The 24,645-nt window shown below is 39.5% G+C and overlaps 1 protein-coding gene across 1 annotated transcript in view; it reads left to right on the top strand.

Moving 5' to 3' along the window:
• The window catches only part of DCC (DCC netrin 1 receptor), a 1,168,069-nt gene that overhangs the window by 805,153 nt on the left and 338,271 nt on the right, over positions 1-24,645 (top strand). Inside the window, exon 9 of the mRNA XM_060310806.1 lies at positions 1,038-1,192. Coding sequence (XP_060166789.1) covers positions 1,038-1,192 — 155 coding nt within the window. The remainder of the gene's footprint in view (positions 1-1,037; positions 1,193-24,645) is intronic.

Raw genomic sequence — 24,645 nt, forward strand, 5'->3', positions numbered from 1 at the left:
GTTAATTCGTTTGTTTGGAGCCCTCTGAGGAAGTTTTTAATTGGAAAATAAATGGGACACATGTAGATGTGGCTTGAAGAAAAGGCAAGTAGACACGTGTTCCACTTTCTCCTCACGAGGAAGGGCATCTACTTCTTTCACTAAATTGCACTTAACATAACCACAGGACCTCAAGCTCTGTACACGTCAACACTTGGCCTCTGCCTTTTCCTTTCCTACAGTGAAGGAAAATGCATAAATGCATTTGTTGACAGTACTGACAAAGACTGGCTTGTGGAATAATCAAAACCCTGATTTCTGTCATTAGCTGAATGCTTACAAAACGCATCTTCCTGCCTACATTCCAGACGCTTCTTATTTTACTAGCTCTTTGTTATGAGTTTTGAGACTAAATTGTAAAGTGTCAAGGGAAAAGACTGTCGTATGCAAGGTTCATGGGAATGGCATAAACTTGAACTCCCCAGAAACCCTGCAACATTTATTTATAGGCTCTTCCAGTCAGTTTACATCCCACAGTAAGCCTTCAAGGTCTTGCCTTACATGCAGAGTCAACAGGAAATGAGTAAGCAACCTTTTGGTCTACCTTACTGCTGTTGCTCATTATTATTATTTTTAATTAATTAATTTATTTATTTTTGGCTGCGTTGAGTCTTCGTTGCTGTGCGCGGGCTTTCTCTAGCTGCGGAGAACGGGGACTACTCTTCCTTGCGGTGCGCGGGCTTCTCATTGTGGTGCGACGGCTTCTCATTGCGGTGGCTTCTCTCATTGCAGAGCACAGACTCTAGGCACATGGCCTTCAGTAGTTGTGGCTCACGGGCTCTAGAGCTCAGGCTCAGTAGTTGTGGTGCAAGGGCTTAGTTGTTCCGCGGCATGTGGGATCTTCCTGGACCAGGGATCGAAACTGTGTCCCCTGCATTGGCAGGCGGATTCTTAACCACTGCGCCACCAGGGAAGCCCCTCTCTTGCTCATTAAGTAAAGGCTGTGGCTAAAAGTATTCATGTGGGAATAATCTTTCCCTGCAACTTTTATTTCCTAGGGAACGAGCAGTGAATACATCCCAGCCTGGGTCCCTTCAGTTTACTGTGGGAAACCTGAAGCCAGAAGCCATGTACACCTTCCGAGTCGTGGCCTACAACGAGTGGGGACCAGGGGAGAGCTCTCAGCCCATCAAGGTGGCCACTCAGCCTGAGTGTGAGTATGAGACAGGAAGGGCAAATTTAGAAAGCATTTGTTTTCGTTGGCGATATCTTTGAATCCTTTCATAATAATTTATTGAGGTGATGGAATGGAAGGAATATTTCTGAAGCAACATGTTTAACCCGAGGGTTTTTAAAGGTAAGATAACTTTAACAAAATGGCCTTCCCACTTTGGCCATATCTCCATAATGACAAATTAACAACTATCAAGGCCTGGTCCATCCACACAGTCTACATGTTCACTCCCGAGTAAGTGACTGACTCTACCCGCCAGTACTTCATCATCAACATTGGGTTTCAGCCTCCTGCATTGATTTTTTCAGATTTTTCTAAGTTTGTCTATAAAAAGTGTAACATCAAAGGAGAAGAAAAATGGCATAGGACTTCCCAACACAGGGATTATTCAAGAACTTACTCATGCACTGAATGCCCTTAAGAAGCTTCCAAAAGTGAATCTAGATTTAAGAAACGTAAAGAGAAAATCTCTATTGGGCAATCTCATTGTCCTTTAACATAAATCACTATATTAAGCTCCATGATCACAAAGTAATGCAGCTGAATGTTATTGGACCAAGTTATAATTTAGCGATTTGTACTTTTATAAAGGAACAGCCCCCACACTGTACATTTGAAAAATATTTCTGTATTGTACAAAATTTTGATTTTTCTACTAAACGTCTAATTTATTTGGAAAGATTATTACTGATGAGTAGTCTGCCAGCTTTATTTGGTTCAGTTTTAAAAAATTGTGATCTAACAGCTAAATGACATGAAGGACTACTTGTAACAAAGTACATTATTTAGAGATTTAGACACCTAGTTTCATCTACTCCTGTTCTTTGTTTTTGTTTTTGTTTTTTTGAATGATGCTATTTTATCTGTATTCCCAACCATTTTATTTAAAACTATACTTAACTTCAAAATCACCTCACATGCTTTTGGAAGAAGGTGAAGTAGAAATCAGAAAGATTTTCATTGGTACATATGAGAAAATAATCTTTGGACTAGGTCAGTTCTTAAGGATTTGAAATCAATATGTTGAAGAAGAGCAACAGAGACGTAGTCTGGCAGCTGGTATCATGCTCTGCACACTGGGCAGAATCTCCGTTCCTTCTTCCACTCAGCCAACGCTACAAAGACCAGATGAGGACGAATTGCAATAAAGTATTTGTTGGGGGGTGGGGTTATGACTAAGCTGGACAAGTCTTAGAGATATTTGCCTCATAGAAATAAAACCTCACATAGCATCTTTAAGGGCATAGTAATGTACAGGTTTCAGATCACATAAAAAGAAATGAAATTGAGTTATTTGTAGTGAGGTGGATGGGCCTAGAATCTGTCATACAGAGTGAAGTAAGTCACAAAGAGAAAAACAAATACCGTATCTAAAAAAAACAAATACCGAATCTAAAAAAAACAAAACAAAAAAAGTGGTTCTGAAGAACCTAGGGGCAAAATGGGAATAAAGACGCAGATGTACTAGAGAATGGACTTGAGGACACGGGGAGGGGCAAGGGTAAGCTGGGACAAAGTGAGAGAGTGGCAGTGTATATATGGACATGTATACACTACCAAATGTAAAATAGATAGCTAGTGGGAAGCAGCCTCATAGCACAGGGAGATCAGCTCCGTGTTTTGTGACCACCTAGAGGGGTGGGATAGGGAGGGTGGGAGGGAGGGAGGCACAAGAGGGAAGACATATGGGGATATATGTATATGTATAACTGTTTGACTTTGTTATAAAGCAGAAACTAACATACCATTGTAAAGCAATTATGGTCCAATAAAGATGTTAAAAAAAAAATGCAGCCTCCCAGGCAGGACAGGCTAAATAATTTGCAGGACCCAGAAGCTACAGTAGAGCATTAAGCCATGCTCCACGTGGGACCCTCCTAAGCGTGAGATCTTGTGCAACTTCGTTAGTCGTATGCCCACAAAGCTGGTCCGACTTCCAGGTTTCTCTTCTTAAGAATGTTTTGTTGCTGTTTGGATTGAAATCATGAGATAATGCTGATTTCCACTTTGCAGTGACTATGTTCACATGTAATTTGAGTCATCAATTTCTTCATTGACTTTTTTTTTTAATTAATTAATTTATTTTTGGCTGTGTTAGGTCTTCATTTCTGTGCTAGGGCTTTCTCTAGTGGCGGCAAGCGGGGGCCTCTCTTCATCACGGTGCGCAGGCCTCTCACTATCGTGGCCTCTCTTGTTGCGGGGCACAGGCTCCAGACGCCCAGGCTCAGTAGTTGTGGCTCACGGGCCTAGTTGCTCTGCGGCATGTGGGATCTTCCCAGACCAGGGCTCGAACCCATGTCCCCTGCACTGGCAGGCAGATTCTCAACCACTGTGCCACCAGGGAAGCCCCTCTTCAATGACTTTTCACAGATCGTATATATACAGAATCAATAACTTTTAAGAATATTTGGTATTTTAATCAATAAACTTGAATAAAAACAAATTAAGTCAAAATTTATATTTTTGAAAATATTATATGCCATGTTGTATACAGACTGATAGTTGAAAAACCCATAAAAACTTCTGTAAAACAGTCTGGTTCAATTTTCTCATGGCAGAACTTAAACTTTAAAAGAATGTTCATTTTCAGAAGATCCAATTTCTATGGATCGTCTGAATTCTTCACTTCCTAATCCAACTGTTATCCCTGGAATTGTTTTAGTGTACTTTTCAAGGCTGACTGGCTATTATTACATTACATTTCTGATGAAAATTCTACATAGTCAGTTTCACTTCTAGGACTGAGCAACATTATTTTTCTTCTATTAATACCATTATTTTTAAGTATCCAGTTTGAAAATCAATATCCAGAATTTTTTTTTTGCGGTACGTGGGCCTTTCACTGCTGTGGCCTCTCCCATTGCGGAGCACAGGCTCTGGACGCGCAGGCTCAGCGGCCATGGCTCACGGGCCCAGCCGTTCCACGGCATGTGGGATCTTCCTGGACCAAGGCACGAACCCGTGTCCCCTGCATCGGCAGGCGGACTCTCAACCACTGCGCCACCAGGGAAGCCCCCAGCATTTTTTTAATTCACATTTTTAAAAACAAAGGGACACTTCCTAGCCAAGGGAAGGAAAGTCTTTTTCATTTGTTTACTGACTAATAATAACGCCTCATTTCATTAAAAACATTACTCATGATACATTTTTAGTATAATTAATCAAAACAATAAGTCTGTGATTATTTGTATTACACATATGGCCTTAACCTTTATAAAGTAAAAACAATAGCATAATTCAACTTACAAGTGTGTTTAATGAACACCCACTGTGTTCCTAATACTTAAGAAAGCATATGTGTGTAATGAAGTAACAGCACTTAGGGCTCTCAGAAGCTTCCTGAGGAAGCAAATATTTTAAATAGGTAACAGCAACAAAACAAGTAAGGAAACCTGTAAGAATTTGTTAAATGAAATATTAAAAGTCTGAATCACAAGATTGGTTTATGAGCCCATTACTTGTGACGGCCGAGGCATATGATGCCAAGAGCTCAGCCTCTGTGTACCGGTGCCAGATCGAATCTCGGAGACAGAGTTCTGGGCAAAGTAGAAAAGAATAGCTTTATGCCTTTGCCAGGCAAAGGGGAACACAGCAGGCTTCTGCCCTCGAAAACTAAGCGTACCAACCAGGGAGGATTTGCTGAGGAGTTTTATGGCAGTGGTTCAAGGGTGGGGTTGCTGATAAGATTAGGGTGTGTACAGGGTTTAGGCTCTTTAATCTTTTTTCGGGTAATCTTCTTGATGAACTTTCTGGTCCCTTTAGTCTGGCCTCAGATGGTCTCCTCTGGCATAAAGAATGCTAACATCTTCATTTGCTGGGTGTTAATTCTATAAAGGGCTTAAAGGCAGTGTTATGTGTATCCCTTGAGGCAGCAGCAGGACCCTGCCCCAAGGCTGCACTATTGTTCCTTGACTGTTCCTCCCTTGTCTCTACATCCCCTCCCTTCCCAGATTAGCAACTGTTCAAATCTGCCCTTTGGATCTCAGGGAAGGTCATGGAGGCTGGAGTCTGTTCCCTACAAGAAACGGGGGACATGAAAATGCTTCCATGCCCGGGAGCCCCGTAGGGTCCTGCTCGGTCTCACATATTGTCTAGGTAATTTTTTATGCCTTAATCATATTGTGCTTACCTCCTCAAATAAGTGCTTTATTACAAAGACAGCTGCTTCGGTCCTTTGTATATATCTTCCATTCTTCCTCATTCAGAAAGCAGTCTGAGAATTTATGTAGAACTCACTGGGTGCTGGTTTCTGTAAGCATTTACTTTGCTTAAAAATTAGCATAAATGATGATAAGGCATAAAATAAAAACTAAACACCTAACTGAATAAAAGGTTACTGTTGGTATTGTTGTCTCATATAAGTTATCTTTCTCCAGAAAATGAAAGTAGAAAATCATTCTGGGTTTGAAACATTGAAAGTATCTTGAAGTTTTTTCATTAAGGGCAGTGATAGTGGTCTTACAATGCTAACTGTATTTTGGCCTTTAATAACACCTTTGTTTTATTAAATCACCTCTCTTCTTACCACTGTATGGAGTAAGGATTATTTCCTTTGCAGGCCATTGTTTACTTGCAGGGTGACCTGATTGTGTTTCATTAAGAATTGGATAATTGTCCTTGGATAATTAATCTCTTGCTGGGGAGATAGGTAGATAGGAACAGTTCAGCCTAGATAAACAGTACTTTAGAATATCTTTTACATGTGCAAAACAGTAAACTCCTTCAATTCATTTAGATTAAGAGTATTGTGTAGCTTACTCGCTGTCTTTATTACAGACATTAGGATAAATAAATTATGTTATCAGGACTAATAGGTACGGCATGTGTATTTCATCTTCTGTTGTTAACACAAAATGCCATTTTAGCAATTTAAAAATATTTCTAGGATAAGGAACACTTCATCTTCTCCAAACCTGCTCAATAATACACCAATTCCTGAGTAAGATGGAACACCTTAGAGATCCTGTGCTTCATTTCCTCCTCTCCCCACTCCCCTCCCACCTCCCGTCCCACCCCCTCCCCTCCCTCCCCTTTCTTTTCCCTACTCTTTCTTCTCTCTCGACTTCTTATAAGCTCATCCTTCTGTGTTTTTAGAGGAAGTTCAGAGGCTGATTTTATTACTTGGTTAGAATTGCAGAATTTAGAGGCAAAGGTGGGGGGACGTTTTCATTGTTCTCTCACTGACAAAATGATCTTATCTGTTGAAAATGGGTCTCGTCTGGTTAGCATTTGCTTGCTCGTTTTATCACTGTTTTTCCAAATGTGATGTAGTAATTGTACACTGAAATGACATAGCTTTTATACAAATTGAATTTCAAGGTTTCCATATTATTTGAAAATAGCAACTCTGTTATGAAAACCATATTCTCAAGGAATAAACACTGATGGAAAACATGTCTGAAATATAAATCAGCCAGCAACTGTTTGTAAAAAGTGCACACGTACTGCAGTAATCATTTAAAGAGATCAGCAGCCCAAGATCCAGTTTATGAAATAATCACCCAGAATACAAAGGCTTGATTTATAGGAAGGTCTGTGTCTCCTGATTATATCTTCCTTTGGCTAAACCCTTGCTCTTCCCTCTGCCTTTATGGTGTATAATTTCTTTGCTGTATTATCAGCCAGATTTAAGTCCCCGTGTGCTTAAGACTTGTCTAATCTTTTCACACCACATGTGGAGAATTTTTGAATTATTATTTGGGGTCCTTTAAGATGCTGTTAAGGCAGTTTAATCATGAAGGATGTTAAAATGGACCACATACTGGCTGGAGGCTTGAGTTAGAACGGGGAGCCTATTTGCTAGACCACAACCCAATTATCCACAAAACCCTTTTATAGTTAAGGGTTGTAAGTAATATTCTTAGTACATTATATTCTTTACACTGAAAAGATGAGTGAAAGCAACCTCCAAATCGACTTTAGAATTTATTATACAGAGGAAATAGGACTTCCCTGGTGGTCCAGTGGTTAAGACTCTGCGCTTCCACTGCAGGGGGCACGGGTTCGATCCCTGGTCAGGGAACTACGATCCCACATGCTTCGCTGTGCAGGCTAAAAATAAAAACAAAAACAAAAAATACTTTACGGGGCCTCCCTGGTGGCACAGTGGTTAAGAATCTGCTTGCCAATGCAGGGGACATGGGTTCGAGCCCTGGTCTGGGAAGGTCCCACATGCCGCAGAGGAACTAAGCCCATGCGCCACAACTACTGAGCCTGTGCTCTAGAGCCCGCGAGCCACAACTACTGAGCCCACATTGCCACAACTCCTGAAGCCTGCGTGCCTAGAGCCTGTGCTGCACAGCAAAGAGAAGCCACCACAATGAGAAGCCTGCGCACCTCAACAAAGAGTAGCCCCTTCTTGCTGCAACTAGAGAAAGCCCACACGCAGCAACGAAGACCCAAGGCAGCCAAAAATAAAATAAATAAATTTTAAAAAAGATAATTAACTGTTTAAAAAAAGAATATATTATACAGAGGAAATAGACCTATTTGCCTTTTTCATCTGTCCCTGGATTTTTTTTTTTTTAATTCTAATAAAGCTCTACTTCTATGGTTGTTATGGGGGGTACTGGAAAGTCTCTGAACATTATGTCTCCAAACATTACTATCCATATCCTAGGACAAGTTCCTTAATCCTTGAAACCTCATTGTCCTTGATTATAAATTGGAGATATGAATGATTTACCCCTCCTCCTCCTGATGCCAAAAGCGCAGCCTCTCTGTGCACCGGTGCTGAATCGAATCTCGGAGACAGAAGTTTTGGGTGAGGTAGAAAAGGATAGCTTTATCATGTTTCCAGGCAAAGGGGGACACAGCAGACTCCTGCCTCAAAACACTATGTATCCCAACCTAGGAGGATTTGATGAGGAGTTTTAGAGCAATAGTTCAAGGGTGGGGTTGCTGACAGGATTAGGGTGTGTGCAGGGTCTCAGGTGGTCCGACTTTTAATCTTGATGAGCTTCTCTGGTCCGTTTAATTTTGCCTCAGGTGGTTTCGTGGCTGGGCCTCCCTTGACTACCAACTTTTTGCATCTGCCCTTTGGAACTCAGGGAAGGTCATCGAGGCAGGAGTCTTCCCTACAAGAAACAGGGGCCAAAAAGGCTTCCGTGCCCAGGAGCCCCACAGGGTCCTTCTCAGTTTCATTCCCAGGTTGTAAAGATGAAATGTGATAACATATGGGAAGCCCCTGAGTCTTACCTGGCATCTAGTAGGCACTCAATAGAGAGAAATTCCCTGCCCCTAATGGGATCAAATGGAAACATAATTCCAACTGCCCTGCACTGACAACCAAAGTGGGACACTCTAGAGTAATCACTAAGGTAATAAGGCTTGATTACTATGCAATCAGCCATTTACGTATATTATTACTTTCCCCCTAATCATCCCCTCCCTCTTACTTAGCACACTATTGTAGACTGGTTTGTTGTCTAATTTGCCTCTTGCACATCTTTGCAACCCTAACTAAAATTTGAAGCTTTATGAGCAGAAAACACTCTATTATCCCATAACATGTGTCACAGCATTGCCATTTTGCGAATAGCTAGCTGGTTAACATTTGCTGGTAGAATCTGATTTGTACTTAATTTGTGGCGGAGATGATACGTATCAGCAGTGTTTATTCATCATGATTCTATAAATTAAGCAAGCCAAGTAAATTACAGTTCTGGCTAGCTAATTTCTTGTATCACTTAAACTGGTTTCCACTTACTGACTGCACTGCATGGTAATTTGAGTGAATATTTGGGATGACTATGGAGGAGAAGTTTACCGTGAGCCAATCAGCTGGTCCAGTTTTGTGGTCGTGTACGTGGCTATAGACTAATAGTAGAAAGAAAGAAATATAAGCACTGATGTTTCATCTTTTTAGGTAACACACAAATGCTGGTATAATTTAAATATTCTCTCATTGCAAAACGTGTTTTCAGGTATTACAAGTATAAGATGAGAGACATTAAAGGCTCATGGTATGGTATCCCCGGCAACGAAGGCTTAAGGAATCCATTTGGATGTTTGTTTGTTTTTTTTTTTTTTTGCTGTACGCGGGCCTCTCACTGCTGTGGCCTCTCCCGTTGCAGAGCCAGGCTCCGGACACGCAGGCTCAGCAGCCATGGCTCACGGGCCCAGCCGCTCCACGGCATGTGGGATCTTCCCAGACCGGGGCACGAACCCGTGTCCCCCGCATCGGCAGGCGGGCTCTCAACCACTGCGCCACCAGGGAAGCCCCCATTTGGATTTAATGGTCAATTAGCGAGGTATTATATCTTCTACAATGATGAATATTACTGGAAAAATTAGAGGTAGGCTTGTGAGTGTGGGTTGTTTAATCACGTTAGAAAAATTGAAAGCAAAAGGTGAGTCATTCTGTACTTATTCATTCAGTCAGTCAGTCATTCAAAATGATTCTTTTGTGCTATGTCCTAGACTTCATGGTCCCATACAATCACCATTACTACATGTGCCTATTTACATTTCAATGTATTGATGTAAAATAAACTCTAAAAGGCAGGCACACTGACCACATCTGTCAAGGTAACACTTAAAATTTAAATAAAATTGAAAACTAAAAATTCAGCGCCTCATTAGCCACATTTCAAGAGTTCATATATGACTGCTGGCTACTGTATAGGACAGCACAGAGAACATGACCATTATCGCAGAAAGTTCTATTGGGCATCCCTGATCTAGATGCTCTGCTAGTACATGAGGATACAAAAGCAAGTCAGAAAATGTCCTGACTCCCAAGGAACTATTAGTCTAGTGTAAACTATTTTAATTAAGCAGAACTCATTAAAAAGGTATTTAATAGATTAGTCCCCTTTGAAAGTTGAAAAAGTTCATTATGTGTTGAGTTAATGTAAAATATTAAGTTTTAAAAGACCAGAGAATCTAGATCTGAACATATTTTCTGATTAGTTTCTCAAAGCTCCCTAAATATTTTCTCAGAAAAAAAATATATATACATATTATATATATATATAATATATATATATATATCTTTCAGTGCAAAATTAAGGATGAAGGACAAAGATGACTTGTTGTTTGGGTTAATCAGTGGTACAGCATAATTCAAGTCCCCTAAAAAGCCTCTCCTGGCTCCTTGTTACTCTCTCTGAGCACAAAGCATAATTCAAGCTTCTTCCACTGGTATAACCAAACATCTAAAGAAGCTATCTACTTGGTGAGAAAGTATAGAGAAAAAAGCTACAGATTTCTGACTGCTATTAGGGAGTGTGAAGAAAGATGACAAGAGAGTGTCATAATAATGAGAAGTTCCTGTAGAGTATGGGTATCTAGCCTGGGATAATGAGCTTCCAAAAAGGTAGATTTGTTTTGGGTTTAATTGCCTCGTTTGGTTATGTAGCCTACTGAAAATGAAAGTAGGTTGCTTGGTAAACTGAATTAGAGCAAAATAGAACTTGAGCATCATCAGGGATATTGTCATCATGCTGCAGCAGCCAAATAAAACTCTACTTCAAAGATAAAACAGCTGAGCTGAGCTCTTTTAATGGGGCTCCTTCAGTCCTATTGGATTCTGTGGAAAGCTGGTGTTCATGAAGTGAAGAAGAGTAAAGACACACAGAGAATATAGCATGTTTACTCATATGTATTTATATATTCTCTCATCTTGACAGCCCTTTTATCTGAATGGTCCATAAGCAATTATTGAGCACCTACTATGTGTCAAGCCTCTTATAAGGTGCTGGAGAGATAGAAGGTAAAATAAGATGGGCAGAATAGTATCCAAAAGTTTAGAGATGAAATTTTTGAAGAAAATATAGTAAGATAAATTGTTCTAAATCATACTGTGGGATCAAATTTATTTCCTCTTTTTTATAACCTAAAGTTAGGATTATAGATATTAGCGTATAAATAATATATAATTTAATACATATATACATACATCTATGTACACACATATACATTTTGTGTTTTAGTATGAAACATGATAGTACTTTTTAGAAAGTAGCACCTGAAGAAATTTATAGTTGACTATCCTCATGTGATACCCAACCCATAAAGAGTGAAACTCATTTTTTTTTTGACATCTTTATTGGAGTATAATTGCTTTACAACGGTGTGTTAGTTTCGCTTTATAACGAAGTGAATCAGCTATACATATACATATATCCCCATATCTCCTCCATCTTGTGTCTCCCTCCCACCCTCCCTATCCCACCCCTCTAGGTGGTCACAAAGCACCGAGCTGATCTCCCTGTGCTATGCGGCTGCTTCCCACTAGCTATCTATTTTACATTTGGTAGTGTATATATGTCCATGCCACTCTCTCACTTTGTCCCAGCTTACCCTTCCCCCTCCCCGTGTCCTCAAGTCCATTCTGTACATCTGCAACTTTATTTCTGTCCTGCCCCTAGGTTCTTCAGAACCTTGTCTTTTCTTTTTTAGGTTCCATATATATGTGTTAGCATACGGTATTTGTTTTTCTCTTTCTGACTTACTTCACTCTGTATGACAGACTCTAGGTCCATCCACCTCACTACAAATAACTCAATTTCGTTTCTTTTTATGGCTAATATTCCATTGTATATATGTGCCACATCTTCTTTATCCATTCATCTGTTGATGGACACTTAGGTTGCTTCCATGTCCTGGCTATTGTAAATAGAGCTGCAATGAACATTGTGGTACATGACTCTTTTTGAATTATGGTTTTCTCAGGGTATATGCCCACTAGTGGAATTGCTGGGTCATATGGTAGTTCTACTTTTAGTGAAACTCATTTTTAAATCACTATTTTACGGACTCTTTTAACTGCAGGTTATAGTCTGCCTACTCTGAAGTATCTTACGTGCTACACAAAAGGATAATAATTTGACTTTAACTCTTAGTCTCTGATTCCAATGTTCCTGCATTGTTATATTGTTTTAATAAAGATATTATTTCTACTTTGTAGGAACACAGCTGAGGGGAATAATACCTACAACTATTCCCTGTTCTGTGAAAACTCTTTTGGGTCTCAGCCCAATCTTCCCACCTTGGGAAGCCCCATATCACATCCAATATTGAGTTTAAACTGGGCCAGAATTTCTGACCACAGGATGTTTGACAGATACAGGGGATTTCCATGGGTTGAAATTGAAAGATTTTTAAGGTGAGGCCACACAATTACTGCTTTCAATGTCCGATGTTAAAATTGGAGTCAAGATGGTGCCACCAGTGTCCAAGAGGAAATGATCATGGCCTTTTATTAACTGAAAGTCGAATAGTGGAACTCTGAGCCCGTGATTAATGCAGGTAGCCTGCTCATTACCACCTTATTTGAATCTGTAATTAGTGTTCCGGGTCTTTAGAATGGAGGAGAGAGAAAGGTAGTTGAGAACAAGCATTCAGAAATCAGATTGGATTAGAATTCTGTCATTTTTACTTACTAGCTAACTAGGGTGAGCTGGTTTTGCTAAACCACAGCTTCCTCATATGTAAAATAGGGAGATCTTGCAGGGATGTTGTAAAACTTAAAAGAAAAATCCGTAAAATGGGACAAAACAGTACATCCTCAAATGATTATCCTGAGAATTCAATGAGGTGTTTAGCATAAAATACTTAGCCTGCTCTCTGGCACTTTTTCAGTCCGCAATTAATGCTATTATAATCTTGCATTCCATCACTGCTGTATTCTGATTATTCTCATGAAGTCATGTTCCTTAACAATGCACATAATTTGTTCATTTCTATCTGTGGGCTGCTGACATGTGTTTGAAATGCTCTCTTTCTTCTTTAGGCTATTTCATAAGTCTCTTGTATTTCGATTTTACGATTTTATTTAAGATTTGAAAAGCAGAAGCCCACTCTGGCTAATTCACCCCATGGATCCGTTAGTCTGCATAAGCTCATTTTTCCCGCTCCAAATTTGTTCACGTCTTTCCTTCATTCATTTTTTTCTTTCAACAAATAGTTATTGTGTGACCCTAGTGGGCTGCCCTGTATTTCTCAGCACTGGGAGTTCAGCAGTAAAAAAAAAAAAAAAGACAGACAAATGTTTATCTTTATGAGGCTTCTATTCTAGCAATAGAAAGGGACAACAAACAAATAAAACTAAAGCATGCAGAAGAATAAACTAGTTTAAGGAGATAGAGAATGAAAAGGATAGAGGTGATTCTAGAAAGGAAAGTCAGGAGAGCCTTTCTGAAGAAGAGGCGTTTAAGGGGACCTGGGAATGAATTCGGAGGGATGCCAGCAAAGACCTCGGGCAGAGCCACATTTTAGGCAGAGCCAACAGCAAGTGTCAAGTCCCTGGAGAGGAAGAGGAAGAGGACCACTGTGTGGCAGCAGAGCAAAGAAGAGGGAGAGTGAAGAGAGGAGTCCACAGGTAGCAGGGCCCAGACATGAGAAACCTTGAAGCCACAGTAAGGAAGGTGGATTAGTTCTCAGTGCAGAGGCATCTGCGCAGGAGGGGGTGACATGATGTAATTTTCATTTTAGAAGTGGGAGCTAGAGAGGAGGCTAATGTGTAGTACAGTCAAGAGATGTTGGTAGATCCTGTTTGGGGGGAAACTGTAGAGCTATGAAGGACTGGTAGGATTCAGGATGCCTTTGGAAAAGATGAGACTTGCTGCTGGGTGTGGGATAGGAGAAAGGACAGCAGTCAAATTTACTCTTTGATGTTAAGCCTCAGAAACTAGGTGAACTGGGGGACCATTTTGGGTTCTGAAACTTGATAAAGAGCCAGCTTGGAGGGTGTGTGGGGAGGGGAGAGACATGAGGGACAAATCAAGACTTTTTAAAAAAATATGTTAGGTTTGGGCTTCCCTGGTGGCGCAGTGGTTGAGAGTCTGCCTGCCGATGCAGGGGACACGGGTTCGTGCCCCGGTCCGGGAGGGTCCCACATGCCATGGAGCGGCTGGGCCCGTGAGCCATGGCCGCTGAGCCTGCGCGTCCGGAGCCTGTGCGCCGCAACAGGAGAGGCCACAACAGTGAGAGACCCGCGTACCGCAAAAATAAGTAAATAAATAAATAAATAAAAAGTTAGGTTTGACTGTTAAATGGATTCAGGTTTTATTTACTTAATTAGACTGTAAGTTCAAAGAAGGTGCCCAATATTTTGAATAGAAAAATAAAAGAAAACGCCACATACTGCTAGCCAACGGCCAAGGTCATGCAGTATTTAGCTTCTTATAGTGGCAAAACTGAACAGTTCTTGGAGTAACAGGGGCAAATTCTCCATGTTGTCAACTATAAAATATCTGTGCCCTACATGTCCCTGATTCATGTGTTACAGGGGTATGCACAGTGCCATGCTCAGAAGACACTCAAATATTTGTCAATCACAGAGAAGCATCCTTCTTAGAAAGCATCCTGGCAGGCCAGTGAAGTGTAATTTGATTGGCTGATCCCAGAAAGGGAGAATTGACTAAAAGGATGCCTCAGATGCACAGCCCAGTCTTCTTGCTGCCAAGATTTTCCAAGAAAGCAATCCAAAGGGGGCTAGTTAGTGCCCAAATAAGTGTTAGCACAGAACCAGCTTGTTTTCTGATACGTCCTTTGCCTGTGTTCATTAAACAGGAGATTGAATTCTAATAGGATGTCTATTCAGAAATGACCCAGCTGTTGAGTCACCTTATTCCCTTAGATGGCATCAGGATTTTATCAGTGGAAGCCTGGTTTATAGGTCCAAGTAAAGACTACAGAATTCACAAGGAGTTTGCCTTTTGGTTTGTAATATCCCTTTTCTTTACCCTTTTCCCTGTCTTGGGAAATCTTATACACCCCGTTAACTCAGGGTGCCCAGAATCCAAAACATTCACCCAGTGATCTGAAGCATAAAGTCAAGTTCATAAAGTCTATTTGAGATAGCTGATTTCAATCATTGAGTTATACAAAGAATAAATTTGGGGATCAGGGAGCTTAAGGCCAGTCGTAGGATGGGTCAGTACACAGCGGGTATCACCAGGCCTATATCTATGTCTAGATTGCTCATCCAGGGTTATTTATGTTAGATAACTCTGCTTACAAAAAATCTGTTTCCTCATTTTGAAAATGGATGTAACACTAAACCAATGTACAAAATACCTGGGTTCTAGACTGAGACATTCTCTGTATATTGCTGTTACGTGTTTGAGAAGGTCACTTACCTTTTCTGATTTTCAATTTTCTCTCCTAAAATAGGGATTATCCTGCCTGTGTTAGTTCCCTGGGGCTGCTGTGACAAAGTGCCACATGTTGCCTGGTTTAAAACAACAAAAATGTATTCTCTGACAGTTCCGGAGACTAGAAATCTGAAATCAAGGTGTCAGCAGACGCATGCTCCCTCTGAAGGCTTTAGAGAAAAATCTTCCCTTGTTGCTTCCCGGCTTCTGGTGGTTTTGGCAATCCTTTGGCACTTTTTGGTTTATAGGTGTATCACCCAGTCTCTGCTTCCATCTTCACATGACCTTCTCCCCTCTGTGGCCATGTCCCTTTGTGTCTTCTTTTTTTTTATAAGGATGCCAGTCGTATTGGATCTAGAGCCCACCCTAATCTAGTATGACTTCACCTTAATTTAGGTAATTATATTTGCAAAGGCCTTTCTGGGTACGCGTGAATTAGGCAGGGGGTGGTGGATGGGGGAAACTATTCAACCCAATACATAAACTTCCCTAAAAATCATATAGATTGTTAGTAAGTTTCCAAGTAATGTGGGTGAGGACTGAGAAAACTATTATATGCATATATATATGCACACACACACACACACACACATATATATACATATATGCATACATATACAGACATATTTTTTTTCATTTTTATTGGAGTATAGTTGATTCACAATGTTGTGTTAGTTTCAGGTGCATAGCAAAGTGAATCAGTTATACATATACATTTATTCACTCTTTTTTAAGATTCTTTTCCCATATAGACCATTACAGAGTGTTGACTAGATTTCCCTGTGCTATATACAGTAGGTCCTTATTGGTTACCTATTTTATATACAGTAGAGGGTATATGTCAATCCCGATCTCCCAATTTATCCCCCCCACCTTACTCCCTGGTAACCATAAGTTTGTTTTCTACATTGACTCTGCTTCTGTTTTGTAAATAAGTTCATTTGTACCCTTTTTTTAGAGAAGAGTTAACATCTATCCTTCTCAAACTATTCCAGAAAATTGCAGAGGAAGGAATACTCCCAAGCTCATTCTATGAGGCCAGCATCACCCTGATACCAAAACCAGGCAAAGATATCATAAAAAAGAAAATTACAGGCCCATATCACTGTTGAACATAGATGCAAAAATCCTCAACAATATACACATTTTTTAAAAATTAAGAAGCTACCTTTTTCATTTAAAAAATAATTTCAGTTATTGCCTCTCAAGCAGAGAAATATTAAAAGTACCCTTAGTTCCTTAAAATCATATTTGATATGTTCCTACCTTCTTCCGCTCTCCAGAATTCTAACCCTGCCTTGTAGGCTGTAGGACACAGTACTTTCTGAATATTAAGGACTGCGAACTGCTTAGGTGGCCCGAAGCGAACTAGCAAGTGAAAGAAATCAGCTGAGTAACAGTTTGCAGAAGCTGCCAGCATGAGCTGTGACAGGCACTGGCCACACCTTCAGATTTCCACTGTTTGACCTTCAGTTGATGAAAACGTCATGATCTTTTACTCGCGAACATTGATGGCAGCACCTTGACTTTGGTTTTAACAGCTACGGCCCAAAGCATTAATTGCATGTCATCACCTTGAAATCTTTCAACTTCAGCCCATAGCAATCCCCTGTACCTGTGAAACATCCTGTGAAAAAGAATTTTGGTCCAACCTAACTCCTCCATTAGCTGTGACGAAATTAAATGCGACAAAACTAACACTGTCAGAGTTGTGATTAGAACATGGCATGACATTCCTACCACAGTGCTAACGCATGTCTGTGTGTCAAGATTAGCCGTGATAATTTCAGGGAAATGGAAAAACAGTTACCTGAAAGCTAACTGCATTTGAACAATTCTGTAATGAGTTAAAATTCTTATTATGCAGGAAAACATTGCCATAACAGTATAATATTTTAAAAATCCCAGCATTATTGAGCTTATGCCAGTCTGAGTGAGTTAGGCTAACCCCCACGCTGAAGAACATGCTGGGGACATCATTTCTCCTCCCTACTGTAAATCACTTGAGCTTAACCTTCAGTCTGCTGTCTGCTGAAGACTTGATTCAAAGTCTTCTCCTCCTACCTTGCAGTGAAATAAAAAAATTATTATTATCACTTCCATTCTTCAGAGGGACTGACTTGTAGTTCAATCTAACCAAATGCTTAGGATCCCCAGAAATGACTTGATGCCCCTTCTGGGTTTTGTTTCATCATTTAATATAATTTTAAACCACAAATAACAGTGTAATAATAGACTGAACGTACCACTCACATCTTAGATTATGCCAACAGCTTGATTAATTTTATCACTTGGAGTATGATTTGTTCTCTGTCCTTTTGATAATTTAATGTTCTTACAGTAATTTTGCCACTCTCTTTGGAAATACTAAATTTTCTAGAGTTTTTTTTGTTTGTTTGTTTGTTTTTTTGCGGTACGCGGGCCTCTCACTGTTGTGGCCTCTCCCGTTGCGGAGCACAGGCTCCGGACGCGCAGGCTCAGCAGCCATGACGCACGGGCCCAGCCGCTCCGCGACATGTGGGATCTTCCCGGACCGGGGCACGAACCCGTGTCCCCTGCATTGGCAGGCGGACTCTCAACCACTGTGCCACCAGGGAAGCCCCTAAAGTTCTTGAGTTATTCTAGTGGCATTTCTTACTTCTGTAGTGTTGGGTATGGTAACCACTAGCCACACGTGTCTGTGGAGCACTTGAAATGTGGCTTTTGCCCGAATTGAGGAGTCCTGAGAGAGTAAAATCCACACTGGCTATTAAAGACTTACTATAAGCAACGTGAACTATCACATTAACACATTTCATATTGATTATGATTTGAAGTGACCGTATTTTAGATATAATAGGTTATATATATATATTTTTTAATTAATTTCACTTATTTCATTTTTACCTTTTTAATGTGGCTACTAGAAAATTCAAATTACATATGAGTATTCATGCCTCACATTATACTGGACAGGGACGACTTTGATATATTCCCTATGTCTTATACCCAGCCACAAGGAAGTCAAAAAGATTGCCAATCTGATATTAAAATGAGTTTTGGAGTTATTGAAATACAATGGTTAAACAAATCCATCTTCTTAAATATTTCTGAATATTATCTAAATAGCGTCATGTTTAACCCCTATTTTCCTTATTTTACTCCAGATTTACTGAACATTATAATCAATGGCCTTTGAATGTTTGAGTCAAAGACATTTCTTTCCTATTGGTCTGAAACTTTATGGCACAAATGAAAATTTAAGCCAAGGAGGTGGGGTTGGGGAAATAAAAGGAATCTTTGGATACAGAATAGTACATCCGTGTCCCTGTGTTCAGTTTTACTTAAAGTCATTGTCTAACTTCTGTGAAATGATTTACTGCTGAAGACTGTTTGTCTTCCTGCTGCTATCTCTGAACAAGCCCAAATCTTCCATGTGGTTAATAAACTTCTTATCTTTTGAATACTGAACATAAAATAAAGTAAAATAAACTTAATCCTCAGGGTGGTTCAGTCAGCAGACGGGGAGCCTTTTAGATGCTTCTTAGAGATAGAGGACAACTAGGTTTTCTGCCCTGTGCAATGATCAATCTTCCCTTTGCACGCGTGTATGTGTAAGGGCATTAAAGGTGCTTCTCAGTGATAAATGTCAGTGGAATCGCAAAGTGAATATTAATTTCAGTATTGTCAAGGTCACATGTGTACCCAGGTTCGTTGTTATTGGGATTTTTATTGTTGCCACTGTAAGGAAAGATATTTTTTTCTTGAGCTCTTTTTTTCAAGTATCGGGAGCGGAATGGAGCAAAATTCCTCAACACGTATATACGTTGCTTGGAAAAAAGTGCCTTAGCAGAGTCTGATCTGTTAATTGGGGTAATTATTTGGAGTGCCTTAAAAAAGAGCAAAGTGTGGGTTTAGAGGAGCTCAGTTAGGTGGGAATAGAACAAACAGATGATCACAAAATCTGGAGACTAGCTAATGTTCCTAAAAAGCGGCTGACTATATATGGAAAAAGAAAGGAAAAAATTGCAGGAGAAATAAAGAAAGAAGAAAAAAAGTCTGTGATGAGGCCATTCACAGAACTAGGGTGTGAAATTGTCTAGCCCAGAGCCCACGAAATTAAGAGAGAAGTAAAGATGAAGAAAAATAATAGGTTATGACTATCCATCTGAGGATAAATACCCAGCCAGATATCTCTGTATATAGTGAAGAACCTCGACCCCAGTGTGGGTACCAATACTGTGATATTCACCTGCCCACACACCACACCCACACACCTGCCCAGTCTCGCTTTAATCCAGTGTTTGCTATCTCAGTGAACAGCATGAAGAACAACCAGCTATGCAAGTCAGAAATACAGGAGTCATTCTCGATGCATCTCTCCTCTCACTGCCCAACCTCCAATCCCATCAAATGCTGTTGTTTTTACCTTCCCTGTAGCTCTTGAATCCCTCTTTTTCTCTTCATGTCCATCACCATCATTCTAAATCAAGCGGTTAACCTTTCTCTTCTGTGCTATAGAATACTCTCCCAACTGGTCTCCCAACACCTACATTTGCCCCCTTCAATTCACAATTTGTATAGTGGACAGAGTACAAAATGTTTAAGTCTATCAGTACCTTGATGAGTCTTAAAACTCAAAATCTTCCTAACGCCTTTAAGGCCCAGTATGGTCTCACCCCTGATGATCTCTCCCACCTCATCTGGACCTCTCCTAGCTCCTTGTGGCCCCATCACCTTAGACTAAATTTTAAGGAAGGTTTCGTTGTTTCCACTGCTGATTCTCATGATGTCCGGCACACTGTGAAAATTGGTAATATTTATTGAGCATTTCCTTGGTACTAGATGCCATTCATAGATGATTTATTATTAATCTCCACAACAAAGCCATGAGGTAGGTGTTGGTATTAACCCCATTTTTGTTGTTGTTGTTGTTGTTGTTTTGTTTTGTTTTTTGTGGTACGTGGGCCTCTCACTGCTGTGACCTCTCCCGTTGCGGAGCACAGGCTCCGGACGCGCAGGCTCAGCGGCCATGGCTCACGGGCCCAGCCGCTCCGCGGCATGTGGGTTCCTCCCGGACCGGGGCACAAACCGTGTCCCCTGCATCGGCAGGCGGACTCTCAACCACTGTGCCACCAGGGAAGCCCCAACCCCATTTTTAAGGTAAAAAAAATTAAGCTCAAGAACATTAAGTAGATTGACCCTGGCTATATAGCCTGAGCAAGGGTACTGGATTTGAACCCAGGGTCTCCTATTCTGGAGGCCACACTCTTTACTGTTAGTCTCTCTCACCAAAGTTTTATTAGATGGGATGTAGCCCAGATCGGTAACTTCTGTGAAACCTATGTGTTAGGAGAATAGAGTTCTAAATTTCTTCTCTAACTATGGTCCCTCCACAAAGAGTCAGTTTACCCAAGGCAGTTACTTATCTTTTAAAGCCTAGAGATAGATAAACAATACATTTCTTCCCCTATCTTTTAAGGTAGGATCTTTTTGCTGTTATGTAGAAAAACCTAGTCGCTTGACTACTGGAGGAAAGATTGCTGCTTCCTTCTCCTCTAATACACAGCAGCAGGGCTCTTTTATAAAAGCAATCCATACATGTCATTTATTGACTCTATTAAAACTACAGACGTCAAATATTGATTCTTCCCATACCGACCATAAATACAAGCCAAATTTGAGAAAGGTTGCTGAGATTTAGTTACATCATCACCATGGGGAACACTCTGGGTTGCACTTAAGCTGAAAACACCTGATTCTCTGATGCGTATCTATAATATTTATAGAGAACTGACTTTTTTGTGTGCAGAAGTACGATCCTGAAGTATATACGAGTCTCAAATAAGTGTGAAACAAGCAAGAGGCCTACACCTGTGCCCTTCCTAGGGATTTCTGCTTGGGACTCTTCTATAAGAATTAAACGTACATGTATGGTCTGTATAATAACAAAATAACTGTGTGGAGTATTTATGAGAAGGTTGAAAGGTTTAACTTATGTTTACAGACATAATCCTGGCCAGGACTCATGCTACACGCTATGCAGGTATGGACTGCAATGCTTACTGTTTCCTTTTCACATACAGCTTCTCCTTGTGTTCTTCTTACAATCTTGAGAATTAAGAGGAGCAAATACTTATTCCTCCAATTGTCTGATGAGGGAACCAAAATTTGGAAATGTTTAAGGGACTTGATTTCAGGTAACAATAATATTAATTACTGTATTATTTTGAAGACTTGCTTTTCTATAATAGCATCATTTACAGTACAGTTTCTACAACAGCCCTGTTATATAGAAATTATGAACCCATAAGAAAATAATATGCAGAGTGTTAAGGTAGTCTGGTCTAAAGATAAAGTATTATTAAATAGTGAACAGGGGTTTTTGATCCAGGGTTCAAAATTAAGGTGTTTCATTCCCATTTGGGGTATTTTCTTTTTTTTTTTTTTACCATGTATCACAGTGATAGTTTTCACCTTTCCACTATCTCTGTTTGGAATTTCTCAAAAGTTCTTGATTTTGAGAACTTCTCAAAAGTTCTCTCATTTGAATTTTTTTTTTCTTTTGTGAACATTTGTTCCCAAACTGAAGTTCTAGAGGCAAACATCTTGCAAAAAATGGATGAGTTTTTTAACTTTCTTCAAGCATCTTGAGACACACATTTTCTTAGAAATCAGTAGAACACTATTTGATTTGTTGATAATGCTAATAAAATAGATAAGCAATTTAATCATTGATAATTTCATGTTTGTGGGTTGTTTCCTGATTAACTGTGCCATCATTAATTAGTTCACTTTGGAATTATTCTCATTATTTTTACTTAAAGACTTCCTCATCTAAAGCCTTCCCCAAACTATTCTCTAGTGTTTTTCTTTCTGTTGACCAACTTGTAAATTCTATTCCAGAAAGGCAATTATCAAGGCCATTACTCATTAAACTCATTCACACCCATTGACCCTGACTCACTAGATTCCTCCTTCACATCTGAATTTCCTGTCCTTCCTTTTTCCATCAGTGCAATTTTCAACTGCTGTTCAAGAAACACTCTTGACCAAACTTCCCATAACTGTCCTCAATTACTATATACTTCATCAGTAGGTCTATTTCTAGCGTTCTTATATACTTCATCATCTGTCCAGTCCAGAGAGGTGTTTTTTTGTTTGTTTTTGTTTTCTTTGTCAAAATAAGTTCCTTAAAAGTTTCTACATGATAAAATATTTCACAGTACTAGAGAAAGCATTGTATTATAAACACATAAAGAGTGTGATTAGACTTTAAAATGAGCTGTTACTTTTATCTAGAAACTTCAATCACAATGGAAAGTAAGGAGACCCAAGCTATTCTGGGAAAAAATTTTTTTAAGTCATTATGATTAGGTTTACATGACAATAAGCCTTCAGTAATATGGAAATTTAAGCACATTTGGCTGAAACTTTAAGTTTTTAACTTCAGTATTATATTTTTGGCAATTTTGCTGTTTCATTAAAAACAGTTGCCTTTGACATTACTTAAAAATCTCCAGTTTAGGGCTTCCCTGGTGGCGCAGTGGTTGAGAGTCCGCCTGCCGATGCAGGGGACACGGGTTCGTGCCCCGGTCCGGGAAGATCCCACATGCCGCGGAGCGGCTAGGCCCGTGACCATGTCCGCTGAGCCTGCGCGTCCGGAGCCTGTGCTCCGCAACGGGAGAGGAAATCTCCAGTTTAAATGGTTTGAAATCTCATTTGGTCAGGAATCTACATTACCCACTACATTTTACTTTTCTAGGCATTGTTTGTTTTCTAAAGTGAAATTCAGCATAAGCTATGTACTTCACCAAGGTTATTATTGCTTGGTGGTGTTAGTGAAAAATCTGTTACTCCACTGAAAAGACCTTACATTGAGGCTATCCCTGTAATCACTTCTTTTAAGATTTTTTTCCTTCAGAGAGAATCATTAAAGTTTTCCCTCCTATGCTGTCAAAAAATATCCATTATTTAATATATCAGCATTTATACGTGTTTATATATATAAGTAATATGTAAGTCATAAATCACACATATTTTATATATATGTGTGTATATATATATATAGATACATCAATATATGTATGTCTACAGACACACAGATGCAGACACATATACGCACACATAATGACACAGTTTAGTATATTGTGAGTTAGCAGATAGCACCTATTCAAACCAAAAATATTCAATAAAATGTTCAGGTAATAACTGCTTCCTCCAACCAAATCTTGTCAGGCTCCTGTGGTTTTGTAATAGAAACCTACCCCACAGTTTGTGCTTCTTCCTTGCCAAACTACTGTCATATCTCCTAACTGTGCATAGTTCAGTCAAGAAGGGTTTTATTATGTTAATAATTGCATTGCCTGCAGGCTTTTTGATGTTGCAGTCCCCCTGCAGAATAGAAACAGATTTCATAGAAATATCATTAAAGCTGTTAACTACAGGAGAAAAAAAAATCAAAGAGGCAATCAAAGCATGCACTTTATTATCAATAAATGCAAATAGTTTCAGAAATGGTTTGCATTTGAAACACATTCAGTGAGGATATCATTGGAAATGGAAGCTGCTGCTTAAATAAGAGAGCTTTGTGGCCTAAATCCATTTGGATCACCACAGATAATTATTTAGATCCCTTGCTATCCATTTTTAAAAATGGACTTAAGAATCATTTTTGTATTAGCACATGAATAAGAAGGTAGACTCACCCTCAGAATTCTGGCCTGAATTGAAGACATGTGAATTACAGGTCATTATTTGAATGACAACACATGTGATTTTTTTTTTTTTTTTAATGCACAGTTACTTTAGTTCTTAAAAAAAAAAAAAGTATTTGGTGGCTGTTAAATTAATGATTTAGGAACACTGTACTAAGCAATTATTTTGAAAAGACTTTAAATATTCAAACGTTCAACTAGGTATTTTCTGACACTAACATTTGTCTTCATTTCGGACTACCAGCTGCGAAACATCAGTATAATGGTGAAAAGATATCAGCCTCATTCAGTGTTGTGATGACAGAGACATGTCTTGATCCTTCTAAAGTTTTTTCTATGAAAACCTTATATTCACATTCTTATTTGGAAGACGTTATTTAAACCCCCATTTTTAGAAGCATATATTTGATAAATCATAATTTGGAATTTAGCATGCTCAATACAAATATCAAATTACAGAACAGAGAAGTCAGGAAGGTAGACAAATAGATATTAGAATAGACGCAGAGCAAGAGAAAGGAAAGGAAAATAAAATAGGGTATTAATTTGTATATGCTGTTTGATTTTTTGATCATCAGAAGTCCTAACATTTGGAAAATCTAAAATATTTGATGAATTAAACCAGATGAATTCA

This window comes from Globicephala melas, chromosome 13, assembly GCF_963455315.2.
Source record: "Globicephala melas chromosome 13, mGloMel1.2, whole genome shotgun sequence".
Lineage (NCBI taxonomy): Eukaryota > Metazoa > Chordata > Mammalia > Artiodactyla > Delphinidae > Globicephala > Globicephala melas.